This window comes from Olea europaea, chromosome 2, assembly GCF_002742605.1.
Source record: "Olea europaea var. sylvestris chromosome 2, O_europaea_v1, whole genome shotgun sequence".
Taxonomy (NCBI): domain Eukaryota; kingdom Viridiplantae; phylum Streptophyta; class Magnoliopsida; order Lamiales; family Oleaceae; genus Olea; species Olea europaea.
In genome coordinates this window covers 7,024,489-7,039,502 of record NC_036238.1, presented here as the reverse complement: position 1 = coordinate 7,039,502, position 15,014 = coordinate 7,024,489, and the positions used below count along the sequence as shown (strand labels likewise).

Sequence of the window (15,014 nt, the reverse complement as noted above, 5' to 3'; positions counted from 1 at the left end):
GGGTTAGGTAGCCTTGCCGACAAGTATATTTGGAATTAAGTATTAATTTATGAACTATAGATATGTTATATGGTTAAATTAATTAATTCTTATCCATTTAAAACTTGATATTATTTGTTCGCATGAATTAAGTTTAACATTATAAAGTAATGGGTTGATTCATATACTAGATAGATTGAATAATAGAACATAGTTACTAAATCCAAAAGTTACTGCAGTCTATACCATCCGACGAAATTTAGAATGGTTTGGAGATGATTTTACTATTGTATGGAGATATGGATATGAATGGGGATTCCATGTGTGAATTCTTGGGTGAATTGTCTAAGGTCAATATGATGAAAATTAGGTGAAAATCTTTAGTTAGTGTTGATTTTTGAGAATTGATGTTAAAGCATTACAATAATCATGGAAAAAAAGAAAAAAGAAATGAAAAGAAAGAAAAAAAAGTTATCTTGTTGTGAAACGTCTGGCCTTTATGACTAGCGTAATTAAGGCGGCAATGGTATTTAAAAAACCTGGTGCCCTATGATTATTTGATTTGGGAGTCATAAACCTAAAGCTCGCTATAAGGATCATTTAGAAAGTTTAGTGGAGAGAAGTTTGCACGTAAGGTAAGAAAAAACAATGATTATGTATTTACTTACTACATGCCCAGATTAGGTACCAAGTATTTATTTGAGAAAATTAGATCTTTGACAAGGGATTGTTAGCCTAGTTGAGTCTTGGCGGTTGAAGTAATCAAAGTTTGGAGAATCCTTATTTGTTGAAATATTGACTTGCAATTAGTGAAATCCATCTAAACTAGAGAGGGTGAGGAGTTAGGATAAAGATTCAACATTAGATCACACACTGAGAAAAGAGTTTAAAAATAATAATAATAATAATAATAATAATAATAATAATAATAATAATAATAATAATAATAAGTTTGAGGATGTGTGAATCTTACGAGTGATCAAAGTAAAAATTTGACCATCAAGGGTCGGGGATTGAAACAAGTCGTGAATTTATAATGTTTTACTTAATTCTTCGCAAATAAACATGCATCAATTTTGCATCAGAAAAGTAGATATTGATTTTGTTAATGTGACCTTGAAACTGTTTATAGTTTTGATAGAATGATTCCAATCCTGAGACAAAATGACGTGTTATCTAATCAAAACCTTTTGCATATTTGTGTGTTCGTTAAATTAGATTATAGTTTTGTTTTAGGATAAAAAAATGTTTAAGTTTGGTGTGCTTGATAAGTGTATTTTATACACTTATTCTATAATATATTATTAGCTGAAAGTGGAATGGAAAAAAAAGAGTGAAAAATTGGCGAAAAAGGACAAGATCCAAAGTTTGGGGACTAAAGAGTAAATAATTAAAAGCTGTATCAAACCTCAAAATGACGATTCGAGAACACTCGGGGTCAATTGGATATAATTCGAAGTGAAAAATGAGTGAAATATGATCAAAATATGGACATGCTATTGATTTTCAACCACGTAAGGATACTCCAGATTTTCAGCTCAATACTGAAACTCATTTTTGACCTAGTAAATATTCGAATTGAAAAAATGCTATTCCAGGAAATTATAGCCCTTGGAGTCATCTTTACAACCCAACTTGAATAGCCTCAATCGAATATCGAAAGAGAAAGTTACGATAAAAATACTTAAAAAAGTGCAATCTATTCACTTGAAGCCGCGACGCCACTCCTATGGTGCCGATGCACCACTTGGGTTCATCTAGGGAGTCGGCAACTATAAGTACAAGTTTCGCACTTTCCACACATGGAGAGATAGAGAACACAACTCGAGAATTAGAGAGCAAATTCAAGAAGAGAAAACAGCAATTCAAGGGCTAGAAATCAAGATTTGGAACGAGAAGAGGAACTTGATGCAAGATTCATCATCTTTTCTACATTTCAATTCAAAACCCGGTGATGTACTTAATGTAATTCTTTAGTTTTTCTTCCATTATCATGAGTAACTAAATTAATATTCGGACAAACAATGTAATCTTGTGAGATCCTTTGTTTGTTTTATTCAAGATTCTAGTTCTTTAAATACATATGTGTTGATTTTAATTACATATGTAATGCTTTTATTTCTTTGGCCAATTATTCAATGACTTCGTAAATTTTTTACGGATCAAGAGGTTAGTTTTATATTCCACATATTAAAATCTAGTAAGTTGGTATAGCATTTAGATATACCTATACTGATTATTGAAGTCGTTGCATGAATTCTTAAAACTAGTATTTCGTTTCACTAAAATTGACTCGTATAGAGATATGGGATTGAATTAGTAAAATAGGCTCAATGAGAACTCCAGGGAAGTAAATTGAATACAATAGAAGAATTCGATTGAACACGGCAATAGATTTTTGAATCTTAAATTGAGATTTAAAGGTGATTGACTAATGAAATTGTTCTGCTCTAATATCCGTTTATTATTTAAATACTAAATCAATCGTTGTATGCATCCATATATTTTCAAATAGTATATAAAAAATACAACATCTACTTCTTTGTTTGTTTTTTATCAAATTAAAGTTAAGAATAATTGGACCAATTGTTAAATAATAGCTCTCGTGGGAACGATATCCGGACTCTTAGGTCCACTTTATTACTTGTTACGATCCATACATTTGTGGAATATAAAATCGACAACAATATCACAGATGTTTTGATATTAATGCTGACTCGTTATGTTGATTAATCATTTCTTCGGACAAAATTGTATGATCTTGAAGGAGATCTTCTATAATTTCACACGTGATTGGTGATTTCCTGGTTTTGGCTAGAATCCCATGTATATTAGTCAAAGATGTGACTTTCACTGGTTTGATTGCTCTCATGTTTTCTTATGAATGTGTAGTTGCATTAAAATTTTTGTAACAATCTAAATTAACCGGATAATGAAAAGACACTTAACTACCAACAGATGGAAGAGCTCATGATCTGCTTCAACAGCCAGTAGCTTATCAGGGTCTCCATTGACAATCATACAGTAACCATTATCAAAGTCCTAAACTTTTGTAGTGGGCTGCATAGGTACTATGTTTGATAGTTCAGGGTTTGGAATAGCCTCTTTCACAACAAGTGTATCAACCGAACCATTTGCATTCACCTTCGCCTCAGCATAATAGCTTCGATAACCAATCATCGTCTTTTACATCCCAACCATCATCACAACCTTCTTTTCTGGTCTCCTGAAACCAGCCTCCCCGTCAGAGCTTATCTCGAGTATCACCAGGATGGGATTTTCCATCATGAATCGAGAATTCACTTCTCAAAGATTTTATGAATAAAATTAACAGCAATCGTCGGTTTGCTCACATCATCACATAAAATTCAAATTAGCTAATGATTTTTGAAAAAGAAAAGTGAGAGAAAAGAACAAAGAAACTTCAGGGCAAGGCTTCAGATTTTCCTGGAAAATTCTTAGAATGGCTTTAATAAACCAAGAAAAAATGGTGAATGACTGTTTCATTAGTAGGACTCTAATTTAACAAATAACCAAAAAATAACAGGATAGACTACCCTGAACTTGAAATGTAAAAATTGTACAAAGACTGGAATTTACTAAGAGAGAGATAGCGAAAAGGCCCTAATGCAATGTGCAAAGCATGTGCATGGTAACCTCTTATGGATTATAAATGCATAGAGAAAATGTTAATATATACAAAATCGAATTAGTTTGTAACTTTGTCAAACTTTTAGCTCCATTATGATGAATGCATCTTGTTACAAAAATTATGTAATAACAAAAGAATCTAATGTACTATCCATATAATAATATTGTAATATTACATCAATAGTATACTACAGTATTCAACAACAATTTGTGTTGCAAACCTGAATATCGATTACAGTTGATTATGTGTCTTGTTTTGGTACTGTTACAACTAACCATGAATTCAATTTAATTATTATCATGTATTGAGCACTTCTCAATATAAGAATATCTTGTACATTCGTATAATATTCGAATTTCCAACCATGTACATAAGATCTGGCGTTTAAAATTAAAATACGGATTTCATATTTTCCAAATGGCCATAACGATTGTTGGAATTACAACATAAAACAAAAATGCAAACATCAAATTTGTGAAGACTTGTGAAACTCGACTTCAACTATTTATTCATTTTTTTTATTTGTTTATTTATTAGTTTTATTTTTAATTATTTCATGCGCTTTAGTTACGCATGAGAAATAATATCAATTTCAAAATTAGTCATTTTCCTACTTTTTTTTCTTCCTATTCATACCTTTCGTAGTCTGCCGTTTTTACTTTGTTGTCTACAAATTAAAATTTGAGAGATTTTGAGTCCTCCAACAAGAAATCAACAAATCTTCAGTGTCCAAATAATTGGTCTTCTGGAAAATCAACGTGTTTTGGAATGCTAATCATGCTCCATATAATTATGAAGTATCAATATCAAAGTATTCAATGTTTGTCAACCTGAGTACTTTTAATGGATAAGATTCACTCTAAAAAAATCTTTATAGTGGTCTATGAACTCCCTTATTTTCTTTGGCAACTGAATGTTAGTTACGCTCTGATATTTCTCAAATATTTTATATCTTTTGGGAGAAAAACTTTTATGATTGTTTTTATCAATAATCCCGTTAGGAAATAATCTATTTAAAGTACAAAGACCATTAAGAGATTGTAGCAAGCATAATATCAGCAAGTAGAGTCTACAAAAAATTAAAATTGGGCTAATATGATTATAATTATGAGATAAGTGCAAATACTCCAGTGTTATTTGCAAAAGCTTGTGAGGTTTTCATTGTGGAGCACACACTTCGTGCACGTGTAGAGTGAAAATCCACAAATACCAAGGTGCTACCGGGCTCAGTTTACCACCAAATCAACAACACGGTCGAGCAAAAACCCAAACACCCAACTTCGCTTCTTCCCCTTTACACTTGCTTAGATTGCCCACAATGAGATCACCAAGAAAAGCCAATATCACCAAAGATCAACCACAAAGGTAATACAGGCAAGCTAACCGAAAATGGACAGAGAAGTGGGAATCAAAGAGAAGGCAGCAGCGTGTGTCTTGGAAGCACTAAAGGAGACGGGTATGTAGCCCAAAAGGAGAGACCAAATAAAGTAAGTTAGGATAGGTCAAAATAGTGGCCCAAAAAGGCCCAACACTAGAATAATGAGCTCCAAACGGGTACCATAGCTAAGCCATCCAAGTAAATGGGACGGACCACAAGCAACACTACTAAATTAGGTTGCTTCTAGTGGTCCGTACAAAATTGGAGTTGGGTCGTCTCATTTGTGGTGTTGATATACCGTTCAGTCATTGGTTACATCACTGTTTGAGGAGGTCATTTGATAACAAATTGCCTAACAGCATGGATGAACAATGACTGAACGGTATATCAATCACCGAAATTTGCAGCATTGTGAGGTTGTCAAGGCAACAGGGGATGAAGAGCGGCTAAATTCCTAGCTGACATTTTCCCCTTTTATAGGGATCATGCTTGTTCATATTAATTATATTATATCCAATTTTCAACCGCTAATAGCCAAGACCATATATTTTGAAGGTCCTTTTCCCACTTTTAGTCCCCACATATGAATATGAACATCCACAATACCACTCATTCCCTATGTGTTCTCATTGAAGTTGCATCTGATAATCTGAATTTATGATTTTTAATTATTTTTTATTTTTATTTTTTTACTATTATAACCAGCATATGCATTAAAATAGACAAAATTGTCACACTTAATACCTTCCATCCAAAATAGACTATAAGATCTGTAGTGATTAAAGATGGCATGGGCGGAATAATTGGCTACTGGATTTATTTAGTTCTCATAATCTAGGAGTTTGTGGCCCACTTCTTGATAACTCATTAAATAATCCATTTCTTCCATCTCTCACTCCAAGATTTTGGTTCGCATTATAAAATTTAGGAATATAAGGGGCCATGTCTATTTCTACTCCTTTTTAGCTATGGATCAATGCAAGTCTTTATATCTATATAGTTCATATGAGGGTGCATTAGTGATATGCAAGGATATGTGAAGTGTGACATTTGGATCACGAGCAACAAGATGGTTAAATGTTGGAATCCTTTATCTATGAAAGACCTTATACATGCAGAGTGTGAGAAAGACACTTCGATCACTTCTATTATGTGGAGACCCATTATCCACTTAGAGTGGGAGAAATGATGTGGTGATAGATGATTAGCCCAAGGACTTAGGAACTCAGACATGAGTTGAATGATCTATATAGTGAGCATGGTGCATGATGAGAAGAGATATGAGTTTTAGAGGTGTGAGCAACAAGGAATGTGATAGGATAAGTATGGTGAGATTTTTCATGGAGCCAAGTTAATGTGTTGTTCTTTATGCACATATTTTTTGAAAAGATCTGCAAGTTATCCCATGTAATATCTTTATCATATAATTATTTGCTCTTGATTGTTCACTATGATTAATTGCTTCTACTTGGGGTTCGTGACCTTAGCACTATTGAGTAAGTGGAGCACCGGTGGTATGTGTTTCGGGTCCAAAACACGAGGTAAGGTATTTTATCCCAATTTCATTAGTTATCTTAATTATAAAAGTATAAACTTTGTGTTTTGGTTGCTTACAGATTGATTGGATATCAAGTGAAAATTTGTTGAATTTTGATACCCAATAACTTCGAGTAATGATTTAAAATAGTTGACGGATAATTTATTGACACCATATCCTTGGCTCAACTCATAAATGACAAATACTTTTGGAAGGCCCAAGCTATAGTTGAGTTGAATTTATTGGTCTTGGCTTTGATTATTAAGTTGTCCAATTGTTAGCCCATTTTAGAGGTAGTTTAAGTGGCAGCCCACTTAAAGTTTTTTGGCCCAACTTTAGAAGTGGTTAACCTAATGCATCCATATATATTCACTTAGTTTCCCAACGTGTGTGCGCGCTATAATCGAAGGGAGATTGTGAGAAAGGGGGTAGCCGGGTTTGGGAGAATTGAGAGAGATTTCCATCACTGTTGTTCATCCTTTCTTCCCCATTGTAGTCACCACCTTGTGTCCTTTGTGGGTACTAAATAGAGAGCAACCAGAGAGGGTAAAGAGGGAAACCAAAAGTGAGGGAAGTTTGGATCAAGCCTTGGTGGCTGTGGTGTTCGGTTGGTTGTTTTCTGAAATTGAAATCGAAGATTTCCGCGACAGACTTCTTGGCTAAATAAAAGAAATTCTGAAATGTAATACATATTATTATGAAGACCATGCACGTGTATTTTAAATGGGTAGAATACATTATAATATGTTGTTCCATCAACTTCTAGGTAATATATAACAAGATTTTCATTCACTACCGTTGACAATAATTTATTCTTCAATAATTAGACTGGAGTTTGATATCTTTTTAATCTTGTTTAAATTTTAAACCTAATTTCATGCCAACTGGTACAATTTTTTCAAAAAATAAAAATAAAAAGCTCTTGGTAGCGATTCATATAAGTTTTATACCATAAATTATGGATCGTTACATCAATGGTGTACCTATGACACTTAAGGTCAAATAACCTTGCGTAGTGGTAGGGAAAGCCATATGAGAGATGTGCACATTAGCCGAGTTCAAAATGATGCATCTCCATACTCTTTAAAGTGCGATAACCATTGTTGTTCGACCTAAGGGCCATAACTTCTCAAGATCATTACTCTGTAAATTTCCCAACACCGCAAGGAGAGGTTGAGAAATTAATAGGTTCTCATACTGCTATAATGCGTTGCGAAACCTACCGGCCTTGTGCTAAACAGGCCTTCGGTGCAGCATCATACTACCCATGTGTCGATGTACACTAGGAAAAGAAAATAAGAAAAAAAAAATCTAAAATTCTTCCAAAGAAAACATAAAAAGATGTAGTTTTCAGGATCATCAAGACAATGCAGTTTTCTGAAAAAAGCATCTAAAATTTTTCCAAATACAACGTAAAAACATGACTGTTATTCATTGATTCATATCAGCACACACCGCTTGGTATCCTTAAGAATTAAAGTTATCGAAACTCAGTTAATTGTCAATGTCTTCCAATAAATGCCATACCAATGAATCCTTTAAATAAAAATTTAATAGAAAATAATAACTCAAGGAATTCCTATTAATATATATAAGAAAATAAGAATGTCCAAGAAAATGAACATAAAAATTTGCCCAAAAATAAAAATATTAAACCCTCAGTTTGTTGCCCACCTTTTAATAACCATTTAAATAACCCATTTCTTCCATCTCCAACTCCACGGATTTTTATTCCCATTACAAAATTTTGTAATGTAAGTGGCCATGTCCATTTCTACTCCTTTTCTGTTTTGGATCGGTGTAAGTCTTTATATATTTGCTCTTTCCAAAATAAGCATAAATTTCAAGATTGTTCGTGTACACAAGTTTATTGTGGGTTGTTTTAACATGTTTTCTTTTACATATATAATTGCATTAAAAATTATGTGAACGAATCTGTGAACAATATATAGGCACATAACTATACAAAGAAGTTCCATCAACGTGGAACGTGCAAAGCATGTCCAATTTGGCTAATACATTGTGTATATAGAACATTAATTTATACACAATAAAATTAGTCTGAACTTTATCAAACTTTTAACTCCATTATAACCAATGCATTGTATTATGTGAAATTAGGTAGTCACAAAGGTATTTCAATGTACAACCAATATCATAGCTTTGTGATAGTACATCAATAACTAAATATATTATACAACAGCCATTTTAGATTTCAAAAGAGGCAATATTTATTAGAGTTGCTCTGGTCTTTGAAAACTAAATTACATTAAATGGAATTTATCCATGTAATCCCCCTCGATTCCGTGACTTTTTTTTATTGTTACAACTCCAAAACCATGTATTCAATCTACTCCACTGGAGTAACATATCTGCAAAAGTCTTCACCAAAATAACCATAAATTGCACCATTGTTCGTAAACATGAGCTTTTGATAGCTTGTTTTAATCTTTGAGGAATGGAGAAAAGGATTTCTTTTAGAATGTTCAGCTGCAGCAATAGTGATAGGCAATCTCAGATGTGTTCATATTAATTATGACTCATTATTTTGAATAATCATTTCTTCGGACAGAATGGTTCGATCTTAATGGAGATCTTATATAATTTCGCACCTGAGGTGTGATTTCTTGGTTTTGTCCAGAAACCCGTGTATGTTAGTCAAAGAAGTGACTTTCACAGGTCTGATTGCTCTCATTTTTCTTTTGAATTTCTAGTTGCCTTAAAATTTATATAACAAACTAAATTCACTGCATAATAAAAAGACACTTAACTACCAACAGATGGAAGAGATCATGATCTGCTTCAACGGCCAGCAGCTTATCAGGGTCTCCATCCAAAATTACACAACAATCATTGTCAGAATCGTCAACTTTTGCAGTGGGCTTCAAAGGTAGTATGTTTGATACTTCACGTTTGGAATAGTCTCTCTCACAACCAGTGCATCATCGGAATCATCTGCATTCACCTCAATCTCAGCTTAACAGCTTCAATAACCAATCACGGTCTTTTACATCCCAACCGTCATCACAATCTTCTTTTCTGGTCTCCCAAAACCAACCTCCTCATTAGAGCTTATCTCGAGTATTAGCAGGGTGGGATTTTCCATAGTGAATCAAGAATTCATTTTTTCAAAGATTTCATAAATAAAATTAACAGCAATCGTTGGTTTCCGCACATCATCTCATAAAATTCAAATTAGCTAATGATTTCAGAAAAAGAAAAGTGAAAGAAAAGAACAAAGAACCTTCAGGGTGGGGTTTGGGATTTTCTTGGAAAATTCTTAAAACGGCTTTAATAAATGAAGAAGAAAAAATGAATAACTGTTTCATTATTAAGACTATAATTTAACAAATAAGCAAAAAAAAATAGGATAGACTACCCTGAACTTGAAATGGAAAAATTCTATGAAGACTAGAATTTACTAAGAGAGATTGCCAAAAAGACCAAATGCAATGTGCAAAGAATGTGTGTGGTAACCTCTTGTGGATTTCTAATGCATAGAGAAAATGTTAATATATACAAAATCGAATTAGTGTGGCAGCTTTGTCAATTTTTTAGTTGATTATGATGAATGCATCTTGTTACAAAAATTATGTACTCACAAAAGGATCTAATGTACTATCTATAGAGTAATATTGTAATATCACAAAAATGCAAACACTAAATTTGTGGAGGATTCTGAAACTCGACTTCAACTATTTATTTATTTATTTATTTATTTATTTATTTATTTATTTATTTATTTATTTATTTATTTATTTATTTATTTATTTATTTATTTATTTATTTATTTATTTATTTATTTATTTATTTATTTATTAGTTTTACATTTTAATTATTTCATGCACTTTAAGTTACACAAGGGAAATTATATCCATTTAGTGTTCAGTCATTTTCCTGTTCAAACCTTTTGCAGCTTCTCATTTTTACTTTGCTGTCTACAAATTAAAAATTTGAGGGTTTCTGAGTTTATATATATATTAATAATCAGTGGTCTATTAATTCCCTTATTTTCTTTGGCAACTCAGTGTTAGTTACGTACTGGTATTTCTCAAATATTTTATATCTTTTAGGAGACAAACTTTGATGGTTATTTCCATCAATAATCCTGTTAGGAAATAATCTATTTAAAATATAAATACCAATAAGAGATTGTGCCAGGCATAATCTCGGCCAGTAAAATCTACTAAAAAATTAAAATTGGGTTAATATGATTATAATTTTGAGATAAGTGCAAGTACTCCGGTATTATTTGCAAAAGCTTGTGAGATTTTCATTGTGGAGCACACACTCCATGCATGGATGAACACTGAAGATAACAATCACCGAAATCTGCAGCATTGTAATGTTGTCAAGGCAAGAAGGGACAAAGAGCTTTTAGATTTCCTAGCTGACATTTTCCCTTTTATAGGTGGCATGTTTGTCCATTTTAATTAGATTATATCCAACTTTCAACTGCTAATGACGAAGACCATATATTTTGAAGGCCACTTTCCTACATTTAGCCTCCACGCATGAATATGAACACCCAATAAACCACTCATTCCCTGTGTTTTCATTAAAGTTTCATACATTAATCTGAATTTTTATTTATTTATAAATATATATTTTGTTACGATTATAACCAGCACACACATTAGAATAGACAAAATTGTCGAACTTAATACGTTCCATCCAAAATAAACTATAAGATCCATAATGATAAAGATGGGCTAATGGATTTGTCTAGGACTAGGAAAAAAGCCAACTAGAGATCCTCAAGTAGTACAGGTCGGTATTATATTTAACCAGCTGCCCGTAACAGTTGTCTAAATTGCAAATTTTGTTTTTTCAACAGTAGAACAAGACAATGTTTTAGGCTACTCCTCAAGAATAGTACCTTATTCATTCAGTTAGTGAAAAACTCGTTTGATATGTTAAATGTGGCATTAATTTGTAATCTTAGGAAATAAATAAGGTTACATGCACTTGAAGAAAATGTATCAGGAAAATACATGATGCACTTGAAGAAAATGTATCAGGAAAATACATGATGCAAATTCATGAATTATTAGGTGTCCATTTATATTTCCATGTCTCTAGAGTTATCCATGTGGTCCTATAAATAGAGGTCATTCTTGTAGTCTCATAGTAAGAAAAAAAAAAGAAGAAAACATTATTGAGTGTGCTGTAGCAACTCAAAAACTATCAATAAAAATTCAAGTTTTTCTTCAACACTTCGTTTCCGCACTAACAAATTTGGTATCAGAGCCATAACTTGTGATTGCGTTTTTTCATGGCTTTCATACAAACAGTTTCGTCGTTTACATATTCTTCCAGTCAAGTCCCAATCTTCGAAGGCGAGCATTATGAATACTGGAGCATCCAAATGCAAACTTTCTTCATCTCCTTAGATCTTTGGGATGTCATTGACGATGAGGAGTACGAAGAACCATCCGAAGACAATGAAGATTACGAAAAATTGCAAAAAGAATTTAAAAGAAAAGATGCAATGGCTCTCCGCTATATTCAACAAGGAGTCGGGAAATCAATTTTCCCTCGTATCTTTGGTGTTAAAAAAGCCAAAGATGCTTGGGAAATATTGATGCAAGAATTTCAAGGAACGGAGAAAACGATCGCCTTGAAACTTCAGTCCTTATGGAGAGATTTTGATAATCTCCAAATGGAAGAACGAGAATCGGTTCGTGTTTTTTCTTCACGAGTAGCCGAGACAGTAAATCAAATCAAAAGCTGTGGTGACACAATTACAGATAAAAGAGTCGTGGAGAAAATGTTAAGATGCCTTCCTCCAAAGTTTGACCATGTTGCAGCCGCAATTGAAGAATCGAAAGACTTGTCCAAAATGACTATTTATGAGTTAACCGGGTCACTTCTTGCCCATGAGCAAAGGATCAATCGTTCGAGTAACCAATCTACTACCGAACAAGCTTTGCAATCAAAGCAAACATCAAAAAGAGGATCGAACAACTATGGAGAACACAACAGAGGCTCAAATCAAACAAAACAAAAAGATAGCTATTGGAAGAAGGGTGACAAGCAAAGCAAATGGAAAGGCAAGCAAACACAAATTTCTGGTGGTAACAATCCAACTTGCATAATTTGCAAAAAAATGAATCATGAATCAAAGGAGTGCTACTTTAGATGCAAAAGGTGCAAGATCCCCAATCATTCTCAAAGGGATTGTTGGTTTCAAAATAAAGAGATGACAGAAAGAAAAAGTGCAGCAAACTTTTCTCAAGAGAATAAAAAGGAAATTCTGTTTTATTCTCAAAATTATGAAAATGGAGCTCAAAGCCCTTGGTATTTAGATAGTGGTTGTAGCAATCACATGACAGGAAATCGCGATATCTTTGTGGACCTTAATCCAAATATTACTTCACAAGTAATTCTTGGCGATGGAACAAGTAGAGATGCGGTAGGAAAAGGCACCATTGCTGTCCAAATTAAAGAAGGTAACAAGAAACTCATCACAGATGTTCTTTATGTTCCCAATCTTTCTCATAATCTCCTAAGTGTTGGACAACTTATTCAAAGTGACTTCTCTGTCCACTTTGATGATGGTGCATGTAAAGTTTTTGACAAAAAGAAAAATATTTGTGTGGCAAATATTGAAATGAAGAACAAGACATTTCCTCTTATGATGCCACTAAATGAGAATTGTGCACTCAAGGCAAGAGACGAAGATTTGGCGTATTTGTGGCATTTACGATATGGTCATCTTCATGAAAGAGGCCTTCGTTTACTCCAAATGAAAAACATGGTGACGGGACTTCCTAACATCCAACACATAGACAAAATGTGCGAAGGATGCATCTATGGGAAATTGCACAAGTTGTCGTTTCCAAAAACTTCATGGAGAACGAAAGCACCACTTGAGCTTGTGCACTTGGATATTTGTGGGCCAATGCAAACTCCCACTTTTGGAAACAAGAGATATTTTATTCTCTTTGTTGATGACTTCACAAGAATGATATTGGTTTTCTTCCTCAGTCAAAAATCTGAGGCATATTCCACATTTCTTCAATTCAAAGCTCAAGAAGAAAGGCAAAGTGGTTTTTTGATAAAAACTTTAAGGACCGATCGTGGAGGTGAATATCTCTATAATCCTTTCATGGAATATTGCAGAAAAAATGGCATCAAAAGACAATTAACTGTGAGTCGAACTCCGCAACAAAACGGCGTGGCCGAAAGAAAAAATCGCACAATTGTTGAAATGGCAAGAAGCATGCTAAAGGGCAAAGGACTTCCAAATCTGTATTGGGCAGAAGCTGTAAATACGGCAGTATACATTCTCAATCGGTCTCCAACAAAGGCTGTACGGAATAAAACTCCATACGAAGCTTAGAACAAAAAGAAGCCAATGGTTGATCACTTCAAAATATTTGGCAGCATTGCTTATGCTCTTATCCCTTCTCAAAATTGGGAGAAATTTGACGAGAAAGGACAAAAACTTGTCTTTGTTGGATATGGTGATGAATCTAAAGGATATCGGTTATTAGATCCAACTACAAACAAAATTACAGTTTCACGAGACGTTGTTTTTGATGAAACTGCATCTTGGGATTGGAAAGGGAAAGAAGTTGTGGACCAGACACCATACCATTTTGTTGATCCATTAACATTTCAAGCAGGTCCGTCACAAGTTGGAAATTTAGAGCATAATCCAAGCCCTACTCCAAGAAGTGAGGAAGAATCTGATCCAGAAAGCCCTCCAAGAAAGACACGTTCACTACAAGACATATATGAGTCATGTGAACTTGGGTTGTTCTCTAGTGAACCACAATCATTTGAAGAAGCCTCAAAAGAAGTATGTTGGACAAAAGCCATGAATGAAGAAATGTCCACAATCGAGAAAAACAAAACTTGGAAGCTTGTTGCCTTGCCAGAAGGGAAGAAAATCATTGGACTCAAGTGGGTCTATAAAATAAAATACAATGAAGATGGGTCGATCCAAAAGCACAAAGCACGTCTTGTTGCAAAAGGGTATTCTCAACAGCCCGAAATTGATTACACTGAAACATATGCTCCAGTTGCAAGAATGGAGACAATTCGTACTGTTTTGGCACTGGCAGCTCAATTGGAGGTATGTGTTTATCAACTTGATGTAAAATCGGCATTCTTAAATGGTGAAATTCAAGAAGAAGTTTATGTCGAGCAACCTGAAGGATTTGAAATCAAAGGACAAGAAGGAAAAGTCTATCGTTTATACAAGGCACTTTATGGTTTAAAGTAAGCGCCGCGAGCATGGAATAGCAAAATCAATAGCTATTTCATCCAAAATGGATTCAATCGAAGCACGAGTGAATCATCTCTATATGTCAATAATCTTGGAAGAGACTTTCTTGTAGTATGTCTTTATGTGGATGATCTTCTATACTTTGGTACAAGTAAAAGCATGGTGGAAGAATTCAAGAAAAAGATGATGAGAGACTTTGAGATGAGTGACTTGGGTCAAATGAAATACTTTC

At 33.6% G+C, this 15,014-nt stretch overlaps 1 protein-coding gene across 1 annotated transcript; it reads left to right on the top strand.

The window, feature by feature from the left end:
* The first annotated feature begins 11,821 nt into the window (after nucleotides 1-11,821).
* On the top strand, nucleotides 11,822-13,891 carry LOC111371808. The gene is made up of 4 exons (XM_022993983.1): nucleotides 11,822-12,599; nucleotides 12,882-13,117; nucleotides 13,217-13,344; nucleotides 13,672-13,891. Exons 1-4 carry the CDS (start codon nucleotides 11,822-11,824, stop codon nucleotides 13,889-13,891), a joined length of 1,362 nt encoding a protein of 453 aa, XP_022849751.1.
* The last annotated feature ends 1,123 nt before the right edge of the window (nucleotides 13,892-15,014 follow it).

Excerpts from the sequence above, each read along its gene's own strand:
- LOC111371808 (XM_022993983.1), top strand. The coding sequence starts at position 11,822 with ATGGCTTTCATACAAACAGTTTCGTCGTTTACATATTCTTCCAGTCAA. Across the intron at positions 12,600-12,881 it reads CAAGCAAAGCAAATGGAAAG|GAAATCGCGATATCTTTGTG; the intron begins GCAAGCAAACAC and ends ATCACATGACAG. Across the intron at positions 13,118-13,216 it reads TTGATGATGGTGCATGTAAA|GCAAGAGACGAAGATTTGGC; the intron begins GTTTTTGACAAA and ends TGTGCACTCAAG.